Genomic DNA, 23,751 nt, shown 5'->3' on the forward strand with positions numbered 1-23,751 from the left:
TGGAACACTTGTCCTACGTGTCCTCATGCCCTCCCCACATCCCTGTCTCTGGGGCCCTGGGGAACTGAACCGCTCTAGCTCCATCTGCAGCATGGCATCATCTTCACGCTTAATGAACACCGATTCACCCACAGAGAACTCTAGTTAGCATCCGGGTAGGGTAGGCAACCCTGGCTTTTACTAGGACTTGCACGCTTTCGGTCCCTCCATCTCACTGCGGTGGGAGGCTCCCTAACCCACCTGTGGTGCTAACGTGGGGCAATGGGGGCTGGAAGGGGCACAGAAAGACCAGGCCAGGCAGGTGGGGCGAGGGCAGGACAGAGTTCAGGCTTGCCCACCCATCCCTACCCCGGGGTGGAGGTAACCTACGGGAGGTAGCGGCTGAGCTCCAGCTTGCTGCAGCGAGACCAATGGAAACGGTGGAAGGCAGCCTGCACCAGGGGCGCCATGACACTGCCCAGGCTGGTCTCGTCGTCACAGCCGTTCCCCTGGCCATCGTGCTCCATGCCAAGCCTAGAGGGCAAGCGACAGTCACCGTGTGGGTCCTGGCCCTGTGCCTGCAGGCCGGTGGACCCCAAACAGCAGACACTGCCTGGACCAGGAATTCAGACTGGGCCTGCTAGCCTCCGCTTCCTGACCATGCCTCTGCTCCTCTCCTCCCCGCTGGAGACCCACCCCTCCCTCAGACCCTGTCCACAGCCTCCCAGCTCTTGAGGATGGCCCAGCTGGGACACTAATGGCCACTCACCTTCCTTGTCCCAGTCTTCTCCATGTACCCGGGCTTATCCAGGGCCCTGGACACACCCAGCCCACAGACAGGACTGGGAAGGGTGTGCATTCTGTTCCTCCTGCACCCCGCCCCCTCACACACACACACACACACACACCCGGCCATGTGGCTGGCACCAAGCTGGCAGGCCCGTCCCCGGGGCCCATTGCCTGATTGGTAGAAGGTCCCTGTGGGGGCTTCTGGTGTACAACATTAGCTCCAGCTGCCACATCCGTGACTTGACCTCCAAAGCGAGGGCCACTCGGTCCTGCTATCCACAGCTCTTACACCACCCCCTGAAAGGCTTCCTCACGCAAGGACCAGCCTCATTAAGTTCTATCTGATCGGCCTCACTCAGGGAGAAGTCCTCAGTGTGTGGACTTCTTAAAACCCTCCTCGATAGATGGATGGGTGGGGGTGGCACATGCCTTTAATCTACCACTTGAAAGGCAGAGGCAGGCAGATCTCTATGAGTTCAAGGCCAGTCCGATCTACATAGTGAGTTCCAGGCTAGCCAGACTACATAATGAGACCCTGTCTGAAACAAACAAACAAAAAAAAAAACCTGACCACCCCTCCCTCTGTGTATGGTTCTGTACATAGTAGGCAGCCATGAAAGTTTAAACTTAAAAATTTGCCCTTTAAACTGATATTCAAGACCAGAGCCCAATACTCCTAATTTCTTTTTTGTTTGTTTATTATGTATAGTGTTCTGCCTGCATTTATGCCTATAGGCCAGAAGAGGGTGCCAGATCTCATTGCAGATGGTTGTGAGCCACCATGTGGTTGCTGAGAATTGAACTCAGGACCTCTGGAAGATTAGCCAGTGCTCTTAACCATTGAGCCATCTTTCTTATATACTGTCAGTGACTTCATTGGCCCTTGGCCACTAGATGGACATGGCATAGACCTGTAAGCTTAACCTTGACAAGGAGGGGCCTCTACGTAGGAAAGAGTGGACATCTCCTGCCCTTTACAGCAAGTCGAAACCCCAGCACATGGTAGGTGCTCAAGAAATAGTGAATGAGGCCAGGAGAGGTGGCACCCGACTACAATCCCAGAATGTGGGTAATCTGAAGCAGGAGAGTCCAGAGTTCAAGGACAACCCTCAGCTAGTTTGAGACTACTTTGGGCTATATGAGACCTTATCTCGAAAAACAAACACACAAACAAAAAAGAACAAACCAAATACTGGCAAGGGAGCGAGCGAATGTGTTCTAAACAGCATCCGAGTCCACAGGACTGGCTGCCAGCCCCAACTGGCTTACTGCCTGGGCTCTAAGTGTGCCTGTTTATGGTGGGCTTGGGCCAATCCCTCAGAGGGCACAAGCCAGGGTGAGCTGGAACTGGTCTCTAAAGGTTGCTGGGGTAAAGACAGAGTGGAGAAACAGCAAGGATAGAGTCCACCCAGACAGCAGGTCCACCTATGACAGGCATTCTGCCTCCAGCCTGACAAAAGCCAGGGCACATGTGGTCCGCACAGCCACGGGCATTACCTCCTGCCACGGGCAGCTGGTAGCTATCATGTGTCAGTGACGGAACCTGACGCTGGCTTTTTACCCTCAGACCCCCCTCTGAGCTCAATACTCAGCCCATAGCCAGAGAGCCGCTCACTCACCCACTCTCCCAGAGCTACTTACACATGACCGGTCTCATGCGCCACCACAAAAGCTGAAGAGAAGCCATCCTCGTGGTTGAGGGCACAGCTTCTTAGGGGGTGGCACATACCAGTGACAGGTGCATACCCTGCCAGGGAAGAGGAGAGAGGTCACAGGCAGGTGAGGTGGGCTGTGCTGACCCTGTGTGCCCAGCCTGAGCAATGCAGAGACATCCCAACCTGGTGGGTGCCGGAGGTTCCTGGAGAAGAAAGGTTCTCAAGAACCTCTTCCCAGAGAACAAACATGGACCTGTTGCCACCATGTCCCAGTATCAGGACTTTGCTCTTGGCCTACAGCTTTAGCTAGCAACTCCTCTGCATAAGTGAAACTTCCTGGTGAGACCCATGCCTGTACATACTTTAATTCTGTGAGTCACTCAACAAACAAGCTCAGAACACTCTATGTGGAGGTCAGGGATGGCCCTGTGCTGAGTACGGTGGGGAGCCAGGTCCAGTGGCTCCTGCCTATAGCCCCAGCTATTCTTGAGACTGGAAGGCCACATGAGTCCAGGAGTTTTGAGACCAGCCTGGACAAGACAGAGAGACACATATTAACAACAGCAACCAAGGAAGGGAGGGAGAAGAGAAGGAGGAGGAGTTGGGAGAGGGGGTGGAGAGGAGAGGAGAGAGGAGGAGGAAGAAGAGAAGAAGAGGAAGAAAGAGGAGGAGAAGAGGAAAAAGAAGAAGAAGAGGAAGAGGAAGAAGAAGAAGAAGAAGAAGAAGAAGAAGAAGAAGAAGAAGAAGAAGAAGAAGAAGAAGAAGAAGAAGAAGAAGAAGAAGAAATAGAAATAGAAATAATTCTCTGCAGACACCATGAGGAAAACAGAGAAGAATAGCCCCTACTCCCAACACACCCCATCATTAAGGAGGGTCTGACTCAGCAGGGAGATGGGAATTGAGTACAGATGTGCCTGAGGACCACGGTTCAAGGACTGAGAGTTCTAGGTGGAGGAAAGGAAAGGAATGGCCCCCTGGAAGATTTGCCGGGTCCAGGGAAAGAGGCCAAGGGAGTGACTTCTGAGGGCCACCAAACTGGAGAACAGGCAAGATAACTCTCCCGAGTTTGGGGAGACGAAGACAAAGGTGTGGATGGGCCACATGGGAACAGAGCAGGCAGCAACACTGTTAGTAGGCACCACTGTGTGCAAAGGCTTGTGAGCCAAGGGTCTTCCTTCAGGAACGCCTCTAGGGCTGAGGTCTGGGGCTCAGTGGTTAAGCCTCAGCTGAGCTTGCAAGGGACCATGCAGTCCATCCCAGGTGGTAAATAAACAACCAAAACAGACCCCCAACTGCAGCAGGAGTGGAGGCTGGCACAATCTGGAGATGGAGGTGTGGATGGGAAGGGCTCCTCACCCAGGCATGCCGTCACTGGAGCGCTCTCCTGACCTACAGTTGTCCTGATCCCACCTTCCATTTTGACAGGGTTTGGAGAGCACGGGGCAGTGGCACAGTTTGAAACAGCATGGAGCCTCTCAGTCTGCCGCTCTGGGGTTAGCGCGATACGCCACGCCGTTCCACACACATGTGCCTGTGTCTTGTCCAGGTGTACATGTCTGGGTGTCTGAGTGTAAGTGCACATATGTGTACAGTGTCTCTGTGGATGTGCACGTGTCTGTGCATGTGGATGCACACATATGCGTCTAGACACATTTGGAACCTGGTGGTCCAGACGAAGGAGCCCTTGGGTAGGCAAGCTAGCTAGCTGACTCATTTCCACCATTAAACTAGAAAAACACCCCCAAAGCGCTCAACATGAGATCTAGAGAACCAATGTGGCCTCAGTGTGTCTCTTGCTGGTAAGAGGCACAGGTAAGTCTCTTCGCCACCCTGTGCCTCAGTTTCCCCATATTCAAAGCGGCATGTATATAGATGCTTACAGTTGTCAATACTGCCATGGACTTCTGCACCGCCCTCTACCCAGTGAGCAGAAGGCAGATGGAGAATGTGAATATTACATTTCCCCCCCATTTGCAACTTGGGCGAATCCAGAAGCTGAAGAGCTCCTGGTTCCATGAGGTGGCATGGGGCATAGGTTTCCTTTCCTACAGCCAAAGAGTCTCCCCAAGTGCTCACAGTGTAGTGTAAGCAGAAGCATGGCTTAGGTCTCTAAGGTCTTCAAGCAACTGGGGGCTTCAACCAGCAGAGGCAGGCTCCAGGCAGGACTCAGACAGTGGCCACCGAAGCATGGTACATTCCCTGGCCACAGTCCTTAAGTTCCAAGGCTTACCCCTCCGTCCATCTAGGTCCTGTCCCCGCTTCTTCCCTGGGGTGAGCCCCACAGACATCACATTGCTCTCCAGGAGGTCTCCAACCCTGACTCTCCACCTCTGGCCTGCAGGCTGCTCACATCTGGCCATTAAGTACAGTCCCTTGCATACCTGACGGACCGAAGTCCTGGCGGGTGAGGAAGATGACGTGGTCATGGTGTTCAGTGTGGCTCGGGTCCTGGCGCTGTTGGGAGTGTGCCCAACGACACACCTGCTCCAGGCTGCGGGCTGGGTTCCCCCGCTCGATCAGGCTCAGGGACTGCAGGGACCAGGAAGGTGCCGGCAGTGGACAGGTTACAGCAGCCTAGAGATCACCAGCTGTCCACACCCGGCTGCTGCTGGCACACAGTCCCCCCTACGCTGTCCCGTACCCATGCCACTAGAGACTCGGTGCAGACTATTTCCATTCAACCTGCAAGACGGTCAACTGCGCTGAACACTCCCTCCCTCATCCAGTCTCTATGGTAACCTGTGAGGGAAGTGTGACTGGCACCCCCATTAGGGAGCATTAGGTTTAAGGCTGCAGAGGTCAGAGTCTGCAAGTTCAACAGTGACGGGACTTGTCTCCATCACCGCCCCACCCCCAAACCTCACTTTCCCAACAGACTCCTCTAGGAGAGGGATTTGATAGGTAACTCTCCGGCTTGTCCGCCACCCCACCCCCCACCGCCGCCACCACCCCCCGCCCCCGTCTGCGGGGGCTCACCTGTCGGTAGCCCACCATGATCAAGCGGACGAGAGCGATGTTCACGTGGGCCCCCAGTGACTCATCGTGGTAAATCTCATCCACCTACAAGGAGAGCACAGAGTAAAAAGCTGGCAGTTTTCCCTGAGGGCGCCTGCTGCGTGCCACACGTCGGGCCAGGCTCTACCGTACGGCACTGTTTCACCACACCTCCGTGACCTTACCCAGCAGGCCGTTTCCTTCCTACTTTACCAAGTAAAGAAACTGAGGCTAAGAGGTGATGACTTGCCCAAAGGCAGGTGGCTGGGCTTCAAATCCCAGACCCTGAATCCCAACTCCGAGCTCTTTCCCCAGAGCCCAAGTCTGTGGGGAAAGGGACGGCTTCAAGCTTAGGGGCTGACCAAGATGCTCTTCTGTCCCTCTCTGAAGAGTCTTTCCAGAGGCACACGCCCCACCCCCAGCCCCCAGTGTTCCTATAGGGAGATGGGAGATGGAGACCGAAGAATCCCACGAGCTTGCGGACCAGCCAGCCTGGTGTTCGCAGCAATGACTGAAGAAAAAGACCCTGACTCACGCAAGATAGAAACCAATACCCCAAATTGCTGTCTGATCTCTGCACATACACTGTGCCATGCACACACCTACACACCTGCACACACACACACACACACACACACACACACACACACGCACATGCACATACCATACACATGAACCACACCACACCACACACTCACACACAAAGGCTTTTTTAAAGGCTTAAAAACCAAACAAAATATTTCACTGTAAATACACACACACACATACACACACACACAATTAAATCACTTAGCAACCAACTATATAATGACCACAGTTAACAAACTTCCTGTCACACGTGCATGCCTGTGTGCTAGTTTACACGGAACACACTGTTTGCTGCCTTTGTGGAAAACGTGTGATTCCTGGTATCTGCATTGACTACGCTATCATTGATGTGACTAACATCCCAGATAGCAGGCGAGAGTCTTAGGAAGAAATGGTTTCTTCAGCCAGTCAAGGTAGGCAATAATAAAGCAGCTACTTGGAGTCCTGGGTTCAAATCTCAGCTCTGCTTTTTTGTTGTTGTTGTTGTTGTTGTTAATTTTATGTAATGAGTGTTTTGCCTGCCTGGATGCCTGTGTACCAAGGGCATGCAGTTCCCACAGAGGCCAGAAGAGGGTGTCGGACCCCCTGGGACTGAAATGACAGATGGATATGAGAGGCCTGTGCTGGGAGTCGAACCCTGGCCCTCTGGAAAGGCAGCTGTAACTGCTGAGCCACCCCTCCAGCCGCCTTAGCTGTTTTGTTTTAAACACCTGGCTGGCTTGGGGCACAGCACAAAACTCCTTTTCCTACAGAATGGAAATAACAATGGCTCTTAACCACGCATGAGACACAAGCCCACAGGCGCCATCAATGACACACAGTGGTGACTTCCGACTCCTGCCACAAGGCTTCATGGGAGCTGGATGGTTTCACGCATGCCCTTGTCTCACCATTTCTGTCTCCTGTGCCATTTAGCAACTGTTCCTTCTCATGCATACGGGAAGTAACTAACCTACAGGCCGTGCGGGGGTGGCTGTCCACCAAACAGAGAGGAATCATCTTTTTAACGCCACACGTGAGTCCTACAAGGAGGGAAACTGGAGAGCTGGTGGGCCAGCAAAGGATGAAACCAGGCTGTGGGCCCAGAGCCACGAATTAGAAGCTGTCTACACCACAGAGCCCAGCCCCTGCCCATCCTCCCGGTGCCCAGAGCTGGCAGAGGCCCCTGTAGATGAATGTGCAGACCTCAGATCAGCCAGCTTTGGGCTTCCGCCATCCGCTTTCCTGGCGCCTGTGTCTGAATCCGACTGAGTACTAAGACCAAAGTCTAGCACTAGGATCCAACTGAGTACGGAGACCAAAGCCCAGAGCCTGCTGTGGACATACAGACCCTGCCAATCCCCACCGCAAGACATGATGGAGAGGCCCAGCGCACAGGGTTTCCTCCCATCTTCCTGGGCAAAGGCTTCATAGAAAGTGTTTCACTGTGTAACGGTGGGCGCTTCCTTAACCCGCATGCCTGAGACTTACCCTAGGAGGACTGCAGTTCCCGTCAGTCGTACCCCGGCACCCACAGAATGCCAACCTTACGATATTTTACTGATACCTGATAGCCACCCGCAGGGAAGTGATCTTTTTTGTATGTATGAGCCTGCATGTACGTCTGTACAGCAAGTGCATACCTGTTGCACACAGAGGGCAAAGACAGCGTTGTAGCCTCTGGGACTGAGATGACAGACAGCTGTGAGCTGTCGTGTGGGTGCTGGAAATCAAACCCAGGTCCTCTGGAAGAGCGGCCAGTGCTCTTAATCACGGAGCCACCTCCGCAGCCCCATGAGAAGTGATTCTCGACCTGACTTTTCAGCCTCTCCAGCACCAGGACACAGCCTTTCTTCTACACAGGGCTGGGGCAGTACAGTTTGTGGACTCTCCAATGAGCCAAGGGACACAGGAGAGGCGCACACCATTCAATCATATCAGGGACGCACACTCCACAGCTGTCCCAAGGAAAAAAGGGAGAGACAGCTGGGACATTTAAGCGGGGATATATCCTGGGTTCTGGACATCTGGAGGGACTCCCTCCTGGGTAACTGTCTTCGTCCATGTGTCCTCTAGTTATACGGGTTGTTGAAAACACTGTCTGAATCCTGCATGTGGCAGCCAGGCCTCTGGGTTGGAGGGCTTTGCACCTGCAGGTCTAACCGACCGTTCACTGAAGATCGGAGGGAAAACTGTTTATATGAAACACATGTTTTTGTTCCGTTTCTCCCCTGCCATTGACTGCTCCTAACCAATACAGTCTAGCAGCTTTGTGCACAGCGCTTACATTGCATCCATTTTTTAGAGTTATCTAGAGGGCTGGAGAGACGACTCCGTGGCTAAGAGCGCTGGAGGCTCAGTCAGAGAACCTGGGTTCAAGTCCCGGCATCCACACAAAGCAACTCACAACCATCTGTAACTCCAGTTCCAAGGGAATCTGACTCCCTCTGCTGGTCTCCATCGGTACTGCATGTATGCGGTACACAGCCGCACAGGCAAAACACCCTGTACACCTTACATAAAAGTAAACTTAAGCCTTGAGGCAGGGGGAGGAGGGGTTTGGAACTGCCTCTACTAAATGTACCTCCCCATGGGAGGCCTTACCTTCTTGTAGGAGGGAATGGGGGGGTTGGGAGGGGGAGGCTGGAGGGGCAGGAGGAAGGAAGAGGGAGATCTTTGGTATGTAAAATGAATAAAAAATTTGTTAATAAAAAAAGTAAATCTTCAATAAAAATGCAATCAAAGTCATCCTGAGATGCTGTGAATCACAGGGCTGAGGGCTGCTTGCAGCTCAGGGGTGGAATGCTTGCCTAGCACATGGAAGGCCCTGGTTCAAGCCTCTCCTGGTTTGCTTTCTACTGCTGTGATGATGATGATGATGATATAATAAAAAACATGAGGAAAAGCAACTTGGGAGGAAAGGGTTTATTTCAGGTTACAAGCCCAATCACAGGCCATCACGAAAGGAAGTCCCGGCAGGAACTCAAGGCAGGAACTGAAGTAGAAGCCATGGAGGAACACTGCTTACCAGCTTGATCCTCATGATTTCCTCAGCCTGCTTTCTTACAGCACTCAGGACCACCTGCCCAGAGGTGGCCCCTCCCACAGTGGGCTGGGCCCTCCTGCATCAATAATTAATCAGGAAAATGTCCTACACACTCGCTTACAGTCAATCTGAAGGAGGCGCTTTCTCAATTGAGGCTCCCCTTCCCAAATAACTTCTGTCAAGTTGAGAAAAACTTAACCAGGACAAAAATCCAGCCCTGGGAGTAGGGAGAGGAAGGGAGAGGAAGGAGGGGAAAGGGGGTCAGGACGGGAAACACAGAAGGAGAGAGGGTGGCAGTCAGGGGGTTGTATAGGTTACAAAGGAGACTTGAGCATCTACAGATTTGGGAACTCAGAGCAGGGTCTTAGAACCGATCCCATTAGGACAGAGGGACCACTGTACTGATTTCGGTCACTTGCTCAGCCGACCAAATCTACTCATTATGTATGTATGTATATATGTGTGTGTATATATATATAATTTATTTAACTTTATTTTATGTGCATCGGTATGAAGGTGTCAGATCCCCTGGAACCAGAGTTACAGACAGTTGTGAGCTGCCATCTGGGTGCTGGGAATTGAACTCAGGAACCTCTAGAAGATCAGCCAGTGCTCTTAACCACTGGACCATCTATCTCTCCAGCCGCCTCATCAAGGTTTTCAATGACCTTTGTTCCAATTGCCATCCAGCCTAGGACACTGGCAGACGGGATAGGCCCTGCCCTCTCAAGCTCCCTGCTCCAGTCCTCTGGGCCCTGGCATGTTCATCTCAAATACCCCTGCCAGCCCTGGCCCTGGAGTCGGGAGCTCAGGGTCGATCTGGCTGGAATTATCTCAACGCTTTACATGGGCCAGAGAAGTGACTGGATAGGGCCACCATATTGGCAGAAACTGCCCCTGCACATGGTGCCACAGCCAGAGGGGTGTGGCTACCTGGCAGCCCCAGGAACCTATCCTCCCTAGGACACGCTCACAGAGGCCCTCTGACAAGCTCCACCCTGGCTGCACACCCAGGGCCTGGCCCGGCACCCTCAACCTCCACGGCTGTGGAGAGGGGTGGCCAGGGAGCAGTCAGAAATGGCTTCCCACGGTTGGACACAGAATGGCCACAGGACACACCCACAGGGCCGGAAGAACAGTGCATCTGGTTTCCTGGCCTCTCACCTCTAAGCCAAGTTCAAGGCCACCTTTGCCAGGACTCCTAGGTGAGGGTGTGACATCACCTATTGGCCCGAGATAGCCACTGGGTGTGTGCGAGAAAAACAAGCAAAGGTCGGAGTACTGGCCAAAGGGAGACCGCGCAGCACAAGGGAGGGCGCAGGTGGGGAGTGCTGGGGCCGGAGGGGCGAGCTGCTGCCCCTGGGGTTAACCGCTGTGCGCCAGGCTCCGTCCCAGGCTTCCTCCTCCACCTCCTGACCACCTTAGAGAACGGGACTCTTCCGCTCTTAGAAGCAAGAAAACAAGATTCTCTTTCTTTCATTCTTTCTTTCGTTTCTTCTGTGTGTGTGTGTGTGTGTGTGTGTGTGTGTGGGTGTGTGTGTGTGCGCGCCCCATGTGCAAGTGTACATGCTCATGCCAGAAGAGGACACTGGATGTCCAGCTCTGTCACTGTCTACTTTATTCCCACGAGACAGGGTCCCTCACTGAACCGGAAACTGGGTGGCCAGCCAGCGAGGCCCAGTGATCCTCCTGTCTCTGATTCCCATAGTACTGAGGTTAAAGACCACGCCCAGCTTTTTATGCGGGTACCGGGGATTTGAACTCAGGTCCTCATGCTTGCGGTAATGGCTAGTTTTTAGGTCACTTTGACACAGGCTATTGTTGTTTGGAAAGAGAGAACCTCAACTGAGAAAGTGCGCCAACCAGACCTATGGAGCCATTTTCTTAATCATTGATTGACGTGGGACAGCCCAGCCCACTGTGGAAGCTGCCACCTCCAGGCAAGTGATCCAAGAGTACATCAACAGGTTGAGCAAGCAATGGAGAGCAAGCCGCTAAACAGTGCTCCTCCGTGGCCTCTGCTTCAGCTCCTGCCTCCGGGGTCCCGGCCACGCTGGCTGACTTTGATGACAGACTGTGATGTGGAAGTCTAAGATGAACGACACTCTAACCCTCTGCAAGTTGCTCTCGGTCAGTGTTTTGTCACAGCCAAAGAAAGCCTGAACTAAGACCCTTGCAACAGCAAGCATTCTTACCCACCGACCATTTCTCCCCAGCGCCTACGAGGAATACAAGCTTCCCAGGGGCTGGGGATAGAGCTTCCGCGGTAGAGTACTTGCCGAGTCCGCACAAGGCCTGAGTAAACGGGGCGTGGAGAGCGCCCTGGTGCTCTCAGCTCTTAGGAGGCTGAGGCAGGAAGATCAGAGGTTCAAGGGCATCCTTAGCTATGTCATAAGATCTTGTCGAAGGACAGAAAAGAGGGAGGGGAAGGGAGGAGAGAGGGAGGAGGTGCAAGATTCTGTAAGGCTAAGTAACTGTCCGAGGTCCCCCATCTGGGAAGTGGGAAGCTGGGATTTAAACAGATCTCCGTGACTCTGCGGCCCCTATTTACACTCAGGACTGTCCAGTTTCTGGGTGACAATGAGTAGTTCCCACAGCCCAGTACAAAAGAGGAGAGCTCAGAGGACGAAGTCAGCCCTTTCCCGGCACTGAAGCTCTGGGCCAGCGGAGGGTAGCACCAGGAGGAGACAGATGGAAGCGGAACTGTGGTCCTGGCCGGGGCCACAGATGTGGCAGCAGCACACAGCCTCTCCAGCTGTGTCTCCTCAGGCCTCCTTTCAGAAATAGGGCTTCTGGGAGGGTAGGTTTGTATAGAAACCCTGTTGCCCAACGATTGGGCAGTCCCACTGACATGAGCTGCTATTCGGGGAGACGTGGAGGGTTCATGGAGATGTGATGGGGAAACCATGGGAGCGCCATGCACCTGAGCCATGAACACAGCAGGCTTCAGAGGGACAGATGTGGGGAGAAAGCATCCTCGGTGACAGGGAGAAGTGAAATAGAGGCCACCGGGGAAGGGGACACTGAGCCAGGACCCTCTGAGCTCTCTGGAACCTTCTCGCGAACAACCCCTGCTTCCCAAAACACACCGCCTAACTTCTAGATCACAGAAGACTGCCCAGGTTGCAAAAGCGGCTGGGGCTGGATTTCCCAGCCCAGTGGAGAGCGACACAGCCCACCCAAGCAGTAGCAAAGACCCCCCCCCCGTCCCCATCACCCTGTAACCCTGGGGGTATCAGGCCCCTACAGCCCTGCGGTATGAGAACTATACGTTTTCAGACTCTGAGCCTGAGAGGTAGGAGAGCCCCAGCTTGAGTCTGTGGCTGGAGGGGTAAACCAGATCCCCAGGAGAACATGAGAGGACTGTGGGCAGTCTTGCCTCGTGTTCCACACCAAGCCCAGCCTCTCCTCGGCAGAGCTAGGGCAGAGAGCGGTACAGAGCACAGTGGCCAGCAATCTGCACTCCCTCTCTCCTGAGGGACGATGCTCAGAGGAGCCACAGGACAGACTGTCCACCTCTGTCAGAGGGCTCAGGCAGGTTTCAGGAGATAAGAGTCAGGACGGTGCCAAGAGGCAAGACCCTGGAGTCTACGGCCACCTGTGCTCACACCGAGGCAAAGGCACCAAGTACCACTAAGTGCTGACCCGGTCTGTGAGGCTTCTCCCTGCATCACCTCCCTCCCCGAATCCCAGCAACCCTCCCAGACAGCAGAGGAAGCCCTGTCTGCCTGCCTGCACAGTGGGATCCAAAAGCTGAGTTCAGGAGGCAGGAAGTGTTGTGTAGATGTTATAGGCCTGTTTTCTTTTGAATTACGGGTTGACCATCCTAAATCTGGAAATGGGCTCAAATTTTTAGATTTTTTTTTTTTTTTCTGAGTCCCAGAGTAACACTCTAAGTGGAAAATTCCACACCTGGGCTTGTGATGGGTCACTGTCAAAAATTCAGGTGCACTAAAAATAACACGTAAAATTACCCTCCGGCTGTGTATCTAAGGTGAACATGAAACACATGTGAACTTCATGTTTCGACTTGAATCCTCTCCCAAGATTGCTTCGGCTGACCTGCAAACATTCCAAACCCCAAACGCTCTGGTCCCAAGCGTTCCAGAGAGGAGATACTCAACTTGTAAGGAATCTCCCCATATAGAGAAGCTTTAGGTTTGCCAGGGTAGCGGGGACATCCCATGTACCCTGTACCCATCTGTTCCCACTACTGGCATCTTGTGTAAGGATGGTTAAAGCTGTCAGGATGAGCCAGCCTACACTTGGCAATTATTGACTCAAGTCTGTACATCTACCATTCTGGTCCTCCAGTTTCCCTCTAACATCCTATTTTGCAGGGGAGGAGGGAGGGCAGGGGAGGGGGATGACCTCATCCAGGATAGAATAATGCACCAGGTCACACATTGGCCACAGTTTCTTAGCCCTTCCTGGCTTTTGGTGGCTTTGATGATTTTGTGGAGAACTACCCTGGGACTTTAGAGACCGTCGATCAATTTGGGTGTAGCAGATATATTTTTCCCTTTTCTTTCATTTCCCTATGAGGAGGGCAGGGGCAGGGTTTCACTAGGTAGCCCAGGCCAGATTTCAACACACGATTCCCCAGTATCAGTCTGTTTCCCTGGTGCTCAGCCTGACCCACATAGTTGCCCGGCCTGGAGCCAAAAGCTTGTCCCCTCAGAGCACACCTTGCCAAGGCGCCACACTTCCTCATGGGCCACATCAACAAACCCTACCTCCAGTCACCAGCAAGGAGGTGAAAAGAGGCTGCTGAGTCTCCTAACTTGTCCCCTGGCCCAAGCTCATGACCATGACCTTTTATTTCAAAGAGCTGATGTGGTCTCCCAATGAGTGGTGTCCCCTGCCTGCCAATCGGCACACACTAAGGGAAGTGGTGTCTCCAAGGCTCCCCAGAGCCCAAGGGCTGGCCTGCATAGCTCCCCTGGGATCAGGCTCTTTGGTCCACCTCAGATCCAGGTTGTTTGTGCAGGGTGGCTCCGAGAGCACAGGGACAGACCCACCCAGCCCAACAGAGTCCTTTTCATCAATCCACAATGCTCAGCATTTATTCCCCCCTCAACCTACTTAGGAAACACAGGCAGGCCGGCCTGCCGGCCTGCGTATAAACGGAGGCACGAGGAGACCCGGCAGGCCCGGAGCTCCCCACTTCCTGCCTCCCGAACTCAGCTTTGGGAAGCCACTGTGCCTCTCTGCGGTGTGGAGGACGAAGAGGGACAGATGTCCAGTTCGGGAGCCTGGGCTTAGTCGATGGCATCTGTTAGTTTTAAAACAACCTTCTACTTTGGGAGCCCATTACGTCACCCCAGAAATAGAATGTCGGGAGTCCCCTCTGCGGTTGATAAAGTGGAATGCTATGTGTGAAAGTGCTCTGGGGACAGCAGCATCCTCTTCACTCATTGCTGACATAGTCTTGTGCTGGGGGAGGGCCATGAGTCCCGTGCTGGGGGGCATGAGTCCGGTGCTGGGGGGCAGCATCTTTATTGTGCTTTCTCTTGGGGTGACAGTTGTTTCCTCTCAGCGTGGGAAGGCATAGAAAACGTCCATACCTGTGTAGCTTAGAGCAGGGGCTTCACCCGCCACCGTGGACAACTTGACACTGGTCAGGGACCTGCCTCATGCACTGTACGATAGATCCTCAGGGTCTCTCCTGGTCTCTACTCATGAGATGCCAGCGGCATCCCACCTCCTTCGGTTGTCATACAACCAGAAGCTGCCTGCTCCTTCTCTTCCGTCCCTTTCATTTTCTTTATATCTCCCCAAACCCACTGTGTTTTGTTTTGTTTTTTTTTAATTTGGTTGTTTTTGTTTTGTTTTTGCTAAAAGTTAAAAGCAAACCCATTTCAAGGCAGTGGTGTGTGTGTGTGTGTGTGTGTGTGTGTGTGTGTGAACCCCAGCTCCCACCCGCACTCCCTGCACATTAGGTTGGGAGCCCAGGATCTTCCTTCTCCTCTCTCTACAACTGCCTGTCAGGTTCCGCAAGGGCAGCAGCGCTGGGTAGGAAACACACTTTGGAATCAGACGGTTCTCGGTTTGAAGTCCATCTCTGGCACTTAGTTGCTGTATAGATTCTGAGCTGGTTGCTTAACTCCTCCAAGCCCTAGAGGTAATGGATGTGGCCTCCTAAGGAGGGGTAGGGGATCAACAAGCCAGCTATAAAATGCTCAGGCTGTTGCTGCGTGGGGCAGGTGAGCCTGCCGCTTGGGCCTCTGTGTCCTCTAAACCCCCTCTGCACTGTCCTCAATGAGCCTGACCATCCCAGAGCACTGAGGCTTTGCTGTGCAGCCAGACTGAAGCTTTGAGAACCAGAGTCTGGCTCTGCTGACAGGCTCCCGGCAGGTGCACGCTACATCCTGAAAATAACTGCTCGTTATGTTTCAGGGATCAAAGCGTTCCCTAGCACTGAGATTTGAAGAAGCCCTAAGGACAGGGGCCAGGGAAATGGGTAAACTAAGGCACAGAGAAAGATCAGGCATCCAAAGCCTACGATCAGGGGACAGAAGAATAAAGAGGCAGGCAGGCCCTGTCCATCACCCATAGCTGTGGATCTTTCTAACAACCCCCGTGAGTGCAGAATTAACCCGAAAGCTGGCTAGGCTTGGCATGAGCGGCCCGCCACCCTCTGTGCAGGCTTGATTGCTCCGGGGACAGGATCTCCTTGGATGATGGTGACTGCTTCACTCTCTGAATCTGCTCCGACTCTCCCCCAACTCCACCCCAGGCCCCATGCACTAGCACAATAAAAGCATCCATCCTGGCAACCAGATATCTTCCACGCTCCCACCAGGCCAGCCCTGGCAGAGACAAGGCTGCTCGGGTAGGCAGAGCTTCACCGCAAAAGTAAAACAACACCCGTGTACCTGGATTCATGAAGTCTCCCCAGGGGTGCCCATGCTTCCGGCATCCCAACCAAATAAAAGCCTCACACAATGAAGAGGATGAGCTGGGGGTCCCACGGGAGGGTAAGGCTGTCTGCTGCCCATCTGCTCACCTCCAGGGGCAGGAAGTCTGGCTGGCCATCCTCTGTTCGGCTAAGTCACAGCCCCACACAACCAGCTTGCCTGATGGTAGTGGCAGGTATGTATGGCCATCCCTTAAGCCATGGCCTGTGTGCGTGTACCATGAGCATCCCTGCTCGGGAAGCATGGCCTCAGCTGCACCGTCCCAGGCCCTGTGTTTCCTATCCATGTGGCGAGGCAGCAGTGAGCAGGCAGCCCAGCCCATGGTGTGGAACCCAGGTTGGACACAGTGGCCCATCCCTGTAATCCCAGCACTTGGGAGAAGGTGGCAGGAGGATCACGAGTTCAAGGCCAGCCTGGACCACATACCAAGTTCAAGGATACACAGAAAAACACCATCTCAAAAATAGATAAGCCAAACAGGTGTGTGGGGGGGGGGGATAGAAGGAGGAAGGGGGGAGGAAAAAGAGAGAGAAAAAAAAAGGAAAAAAGAATAAACCCAGGCTACCCACATAGCAGTCTCCAAAGAAGTCCCTCAGAGCTAACAATGATTCCTGGCCAAGGGTATAAGCCACAGGTTAGGGGTCAAGGATCAAAAATCAGAGCATAGTTATTGGACATGCCAAGAGAACCAGGGCAGGCCACAGACCTGCTTTGTCCAACAGTAAAATATGGAGAAGTACAGAAGGGCCTTGGAGAGGAGGGTATGGGGACATTGACCTCCACACACCTAACCACCAGGTCTGAGAAAGAACTTCCCATCCCTTCCCCTCCACTCCAATGGCATTCCCTTGGAGCTCCCAATCTGAGGGGTTTACCACATCCTTCTGAACCAGAAGGATCCTTCTGAAACATTCCAAGGGGTTTACCAGATCACACCTCTCTGATCAAGTTTCAGAAGTGCTCTGCCCTTAGAAAGGAACGGTCTCTTCATGATTCATCCAAGGATCTCTTCCTCACCTTGGATGAGGTGTGATGATGGCCCAGGCCCTAATCTCAGCACTCAGGAGTGAGTTCAAGGCCAACCTGGGCAACTCAGCAAGAGCCTGTCTCAAAATGAAAAGTCAAAAGCAAGGAGCTGAGGTCAGAGCTCTGCACAAAGGTCTAGGATCAATTCCCCAGGACAACCAAAAGGAAAAGAAAGAAAAGAAACACCAGCTTGAGCTGTTTAGCAAGAGCGGCTCTCAAAACAACGGGGGCTAAGTTGGGCATGCAGCTGGGTCTACAGAGCGAGTTCCAGGACAGCCTGGTCTACAGAGTGAGTTCCAGGACAGCCTGGTCTACAGAGCGAGTTCCAGGACAGCCTGGTCTACAGAGCGAGTTCCAGGACAGCCTGGTCTACAGAGTGAGTTCCAGGACAGCCTGGTCTACAGAGCAAGTTCCAGGACAGCCTGGTCTACAGAGTGAGTTCCAGGACAGCCTGGTCTACAGAGTGAGTTCCAGGACAGCTAGTGCTGTTACACAGAGGAAACCTAATCAAATAATAAAAACAGGGGTTAGAGAGATGGTTCATAGGTCAAGAATACTTGTTGCTCCTACAGAGGACCCAGGTTCGGTTCCCAGCACCCATTGAGTTGGTGGCTCACAACCATCCATAACTCCAGTCCCAGGGGACCCAACGCCCTCTTCTGAACTTCTAGGGCACCAGGCATACGTGTGGTACACGTACATACGTGCAGGCCAAATGCCCAGACACATAAAAGAAGATAAATAAATGTAAAACAACAACAAAAATGCATGACCCTTTCCTGTTTTCAAGGGAAGCCCCAGATCCAGTTGGTGCCAAGTTCCTGTCCATCCTCTCATCCTCCCATCACCCATCAGCCCTGAGCCTCCCAGTTTCCATCCCCTGGTCATTTAAGCCCACCTCTCATATCCCAGAACCCACACACATGGGTACCACCCTAAGCAATGACTCGGTGACCCAGCAGAGGGTCAAAGGCCCTTCCAGGACATACATGCATGTCCTGGGAGCAGCTCTCGGACTATGGGGACCCACTTGGAACCCCAGAGTGGTCGGAATACTTTAAGATGAAAACATTTGAACAGATGCAGCAAGAAACCTCTGGAACTTCCCTTACTGAAACAGCAGCAATTTCCAGGAAATGGGGCCACAGAAAATCCCCTTGGAAAACTTCACACCACGAAGACAGAACCGGGGGCCTGACTGAGCACCAACCACAAACTTCCTCGTCTCCATTTGCTCTCCCTTTAAGAAGCCATCTGAGGGTCTGAGAGATCCTGGCTCAGCAGGCCAAGGCACTTGCTGCCAAGCAACAAGACCTAAGTTCAATCTCTGAAACCAGCATGGCGGAAGGGGAAAAACCAACCCCCCCCCATAGATTGTCTTCTGACCCTCATAGGCCCTCTGTAACACACACACACATACACACACACACACACACACACACACCACACACACACACACACACACACACACACACACACGCACACGCACACGCACACACGCACACTCGCGCGCGCACGTGTGCACACACACAATATAATTTTAACAGAACCTGTTTGTTTAAGCAACATTTCCAGACTAGGCCACTCCTTTAAGTAACTTACTCATCTGAGTTACTCAAAATAACACCCCTACCCCACATCGGAGGATCTGGTAAACTACTTCCTCTTGCTAATCTGTCTCAGACATGGGACATAAGAAGGGAGAGAAGAAATCCTCTTCCACCCCCCACCCCCTACACCCACACACCTGGGTCACCAGTCACGGGACACCACCTGGCCTAAGGCCACCATCAGAGGCCAGGCTTTGAGTGGACACAGTAGCACTTAGATTCCCCACCCCACAAGAGACGAGCAAGTTACAGCTGGTCCCCCCTACAAACCCTACCACACCCCGCCATGTATGTGGTCCTAGCTGGACCTGTCAATTTCTAGTCTTGGGTTGAGCAGTCAATACTCCGAGGAGGTAGGTGCATCCACACCCATGGCCATCCTCACTTCCTCTTCCCAGAATTAGTGTATGTGTCCCCAGCCACCTACTAGGCTAGAAGAAGCCACCAGGCGGTGGCCAGCCAGACTGGCAGCACTCACACTTCCCTGTGCTAAGTTACAAGTGTTCACTCCCCTACACCCTCTCTGAGGAGCTCCAGGCCTGAGACATCAGCACTGGGAGCTGCCCACCCACCCACCCACTCACCCACGCCACCCGGGGCACAGGGGCACTCACGATGTTCATGAGCGTGAGGACGTAGTTCTGCGTGTGTTCCTTGCCATGGAAGCGAACCACCGAGTCATCTACGGCCAGCAGCACCTCGATGCTGTAACTGCCAGGCTTGGCATGTCGCCGCTTCCGCTCGGTGTCACCCAGCTGGTCCCCAACCAGATTCAGCACGTTGGGAAGGTCACCCAGGCCAAAGGCTGGAACCAGATAGAAAGAGTAGGAGACTGTAGACACATGTAGAATCGGTCTTTCTTTCTTCTGCTTCTTCTTTTTTTTTTTTTTTTTTTTTTTGGTTCTTTTTGGTTTTTTTCTCAATACAGGGTTTCTCGATACCTGTAGCCCTGGCCATCCTGGAACTCACTCTGTAGACCAGGCTGGCCTTGAACTCAGAGATTTGTCTGCCTCTGCCCGCTGAGTGCTGGGATGAAAGGCGTGCGCCTCCACCACCCGACAGGGTCTCCTGTAGACCAGTCTGGGCTGAAGATGACCTTGAACTTCTGATCCTCCTGCCTCCACTTCCTGAGATGACAAGCATGTGCCACCAGACCATGTCATGAGATGCAGCTTGGTGACCCCAGGGCTCCCTGACCGCTAGGCAAGCGCTCTTCTCGTGAAGCCGTGTCCCCAGCCCCTCAGACCGTTCCTCGAAACACAAAAGAACCCGCTTACCTGAAATCCACTAGAGTGGGCCCAGAGCTGGGGGCATAAAGACCCCCACAAGCACCCTGCTAGCGGCTGCCAGATGGGGAGACAGACGGACAAACGGCATTTGGGTGATAATGGGGAGGGGCTGCACTTGAGTCTACAGTTTAGTTTGGGTAACAGAAATGGGGTGCTGCCAACATACAGTATGAGAGAGCTTTTTAAAGATTTATTTATTTATTTATTTATTTATTTATTTATTTATTTATTTATTATACAGTGTAAGTGTAATGTCTGCATGTATCCTTGCAGGCCAGAAGAGGGCACCAGATCTCCTTACAGATGGTTGTGAGCCACCATGTGGTTGCTGGGAATTGAACTCAGGACCTCTGGAAGAACAGCCAGTGTTCTTAACCACTGAGCCATCTCTCCAGCCCCCATGAGAGGGCTTCTTATCCATAGTACTTCAGACCAGCATTTTTAGACCTTGGAACTCACATACACTGGGACAGCTGAGCAGCCCTGATCCAAAAATCCCAAATTGGAAATGCTCCAAAATCCAAAACAGTGAAGGTTCCCAGCAGCCCGGCATCTAAGCCCAACGATGATTCCAGTAGCTCAGGCAGGTCACTGGGAGAAGGGAGGAACACCCCCCCCCCTGGGGAGGGGGGGAGACAGGCAGGGGTAAGGAGCAAGGACTCTCTCCAAGAGAGGGGAGCAACAGTCACCCCAGCATGTGTGAGCAGCACTCAGATACTCAACAACCCTGGAGCCCTTTCCTCCATGTCTGCTAAAGGGAGGCTCAGAAAGGTTACCTAACTCACCCTAGGTCACACAGCAAATCAACGGCAGGAGCCCAAACTATAATCCTGAGTTTCTCTCCCCTCCCTTATTACTACACCCACGCTGGGACCACCCAAATTTCCCTCTCAGTATATGAGAAAAGGGGAGTCTTGTGTCAATGGGGGTGTCATAGGGACCTCAGTCATACCCTCTTCTTCATGACCCTCCAGGCACAGCGAGCCAGAGCGGAGAGCTCTGAGGGAGCCCACCCAAGAAGCCCCAAATGAACGGAAAATGTACAGCTTCCCAAAACCATCAACGATCTCCAACCCCTGAAACCTAGAGGGACCCACGGATTCCATTCACAGACCACACCCAAAGCCAGCTGTATTCACAGAGAACCGCATGCAGTGTTCAGACCAGCCCCGTCACAGCAGCCCCAAAGGTGTGTGCGGACACAGGCGTGCGGGCATAAGCCAGAAAACACGACTGCGTCGTGAACATGAGTGACGTGCTAAGACCGCTGCAATGTGAAGCCTGAACGCTAAAGGGAAGGCATCCCACAGGCCTTGTTCTGAGGAATCCACCCTCATTGTGGGGAGGGCGGGAGATTTTAAAGGGAGTGACAGGAATGTTTTGGAATTAAACAAGGGTCTTGGTTGTACACATGGTGAAGACAGCGTAAAGCCACCCCGTTCTGTATTTTAGATGATGAGTTTGAGAGCCGAGGAGATGGCGCAGCTGGGAAAGGGCGTCTACACGAATGTGTGGCCCCAAAGTTGGGTCCCTGGCCCCCAGATAAATGCTGAGGGTGTGTGGCTGCCTGCTTTGTAGTTTTAACATGTGGGAGGCAGAGTCAGACTCTTCTCAGGACAGGCTAGCTAGCTAGACTCCCCCAAATCCTTGAGCTCCAGATCCAAGTGAAAGAGCCTGCCTCGGTATGTAAGGGAAAGCACAGGGTTGGGGATTTAGCTCAGTGGTAGAGCACTTGCCTAGCAAGTGCAAGGCCCTGGGTTCAGTCCTCAGCTCCGGAAAAAAAAAAATAATAATAAGGTAAAGCACATTCAAGGAAGACAGTCACATGCACACACTCCCACAAGTACCCACTCATGTACACATAAACAGAGCACACACATGAACACATATGGACATACATATGCCTATGGCCGAGGCCCAGAGCTCTGCCATAGCAGTCTATGCTGGTTTACATCCAGTTGCCTCTCATGAAGTATGTGGGAGGAAGGAAGCAGGCATGGGGCAGGCCAGGGCTGAAAATGAGGGCAGTGTTAGGGGATGAGCAGGGAGCTGGGCATTGAGGTGCAGCCAGACATAGGAGCGTACCCCAACAGCCTGGCCTAGGCAGTTCAGACTTCTGAATGGTAAGGGACAGCTGACTCCATTTTCATGTCCCTAGCTAGAGGTCAACTTGTTTGACAAGTTCTTGTGACTAATCAATAAACTTGTGAATTACACATTGTAAATTGTTTCCATTGTTCTGAGAAATGACTGACCATAAGATGTTTTGTGGTATGTTAACTGTCTGACCATAAACCCCTAACACGTATCTTTCCTGTGATCACAAAAAAAAATTAACTGCAAAATTCTACTTTCAAGCACTTGCTCACTTGGTATAAAGAGGCTCTGCATTTCACCTGGGCTATTTTCATTCCCTTACTATGGGAGACTGAAAATATGACCCAGCCATGATGAAATTTTTACTTTCCAACATCTCAGTGTTAGCTCGTGGTTTTCAACACCACAACTCTGAAGGCAGGCAGTTGCGGCAGGACCATGCCCTGGAAGAGAGTGTTGCTTAGCAGTTCTTTGGGGACGCAAGTCTCAAGTGTCAGTGAGCGAAAAGTGTGAGGGCCTGTGCATTGGATGAAGAAGTGTGGGCGCACGACTTCAGAGTGGAAGAGGTATTTACATGTGTAAGCATGAATGTGTGCTGGTTCATATGAGGGGAGATGCTACTCTGGTGGGTGTTCTAGTGTGTAAGAACGTGTGAGCGTACAGAGGTGAGTATGGGGGTACATGAGGACATGTTTGTGTATGTATACAGTAACAGTGTGTAGGTGCACAGGAATGTGAATGCTGCATACATACCCTCTTCAAGAAGCTGCAGCCAAGGCCACACCCTGAGACCCTAGAGGAAGAGTACCCTCCACTCCAAGTTCATGGGTGAACACTACACCCCTTTACAGAGGAGCTTGGAGCTGGCCTGCCCCTCCAAAAGCAGCTTGAGTAACGGGCCCACCCAATAAAGCCCCTCAGGCCTCCTGTCTGTCTTCCTCCGGGACAGCTGGACACCCCCAACACACAGACAGAGATAAGAGTCCATAGGAATTGACACAAAGATGAGGAAACCTTGGGGTCTGTCCCTCAGGAACCCCACCCTCTGCAGAAGATGGACCTGTGGGAAGCAGTGCTGACTGGGAGTGGGTAGGAGAGGGGCCCCCACACAGAATGGGGTGCCAGGCAGATACAGGGTGGCTCAAGCTGGCAGGTGCCTCTGCCAGGCTCAGAGCTGATTCCCCACAGGCCACCCAGAAAGCAGGCCTAAGAGAAGCCTTCGGCTTGCCCGTCACAAGGGGACAGGCACACCTGGGATCTTCTCACAAGAAGTGTTCCTATCACGTGCTTCAGAGTCACAGGTGCCCAATAAAGTGCTCTATCATCCCTGGTCACTGACCAAAGGCCTTGGGTGGCCAAGCCCTGACCATTGGCTGGCACCCTGGGGGTTCACCCAAGTAGCTTGTGGTCCAGGACACTGGACACAGCTCCCTGGGCTGATACCTCAACTCCGCAAGCTTGGCCTTGGGGCCGCCATCTGCGTGGCTACTAAGGAGGCTGGGGGTCAGGCTAATGGAGAGGAACTAGGCTTCGCCAAGCCTCTCTTCAAAGACAGATCTATGGCCTTTTGGTTCAGAATTGGGAAAGAAAAAAAAAAATCCCAAGTATGACTTAATGTTCTCCTTAGAGAGGAAGTACTGTGCCCACCCCAGCCTCACTCACACTGGTCAGAGCGTCCACCAGCTCCTCGTTCCCACCTGCAGGCCTGCGGTTCTTATAAGTAACACTTGGAGAACAGCTGGGACCTCAGAGAAGCCACTGCATACGGAACAGCTGGTC

At 52.9% G+C, this 23,751-nt stretch overlaps 1 protein-coding gene across 2 annotated transcripts in view; it reads right to left on the reverse strand.

Annotated features, from left to right (window-relative positions):
- Window positions 1–23,751, reverse strand: part of Adamts14 (ADAM metallopeptidase with thrombospondin type 1 motif 14) — a 74,100-nt gene that overhangs the window by 26,439 nt on the left and 23,910 nt on the right. The window contains exons 4-8 of one of the 2 annotated variants that reach the window (XM_037199630.1): window positions 19,201–19,391; window positions 5,400–5,483; window positions 4,805–4,997; window positions 2,410–2,515; window positions 370–513 (exon numbers count right to left, since the gene is read on the reverse strand). In XM_037199630.1, coding sequence (XP_037055525.1) covers window positions 370–513; window positions 2,410–2,515; window positions 4,805–4,997; window positions 5,400–5,483; window positions 19,201–19,391 — 718 coding nt within the window. The remainder of the gene's footprint in view (window positions 1–369; window positions 514–2,409; window positions 2,516–4,804; window positions 4,998–5,399; window positions 5,484–19,200; window positions 19,392–23,751) is intronic. The other variant, XM_028886166.2, reaches the window with a different exon arrangement.

This window comes from Peromyscus leucopus, chromosome 16_21 (assembly GCF_004664715.2).
Source record: "Peromyscus leucopus breed LL Stock chromosome 16_21, UCI_PerLeu_2.1, whole genome shotgun sequence".
NCBI lineage: Eukaryota > Metazoa > Chordata > Mammalia > Rodentia > Cricetidae > Peromyscus > Peromyscus leucopus.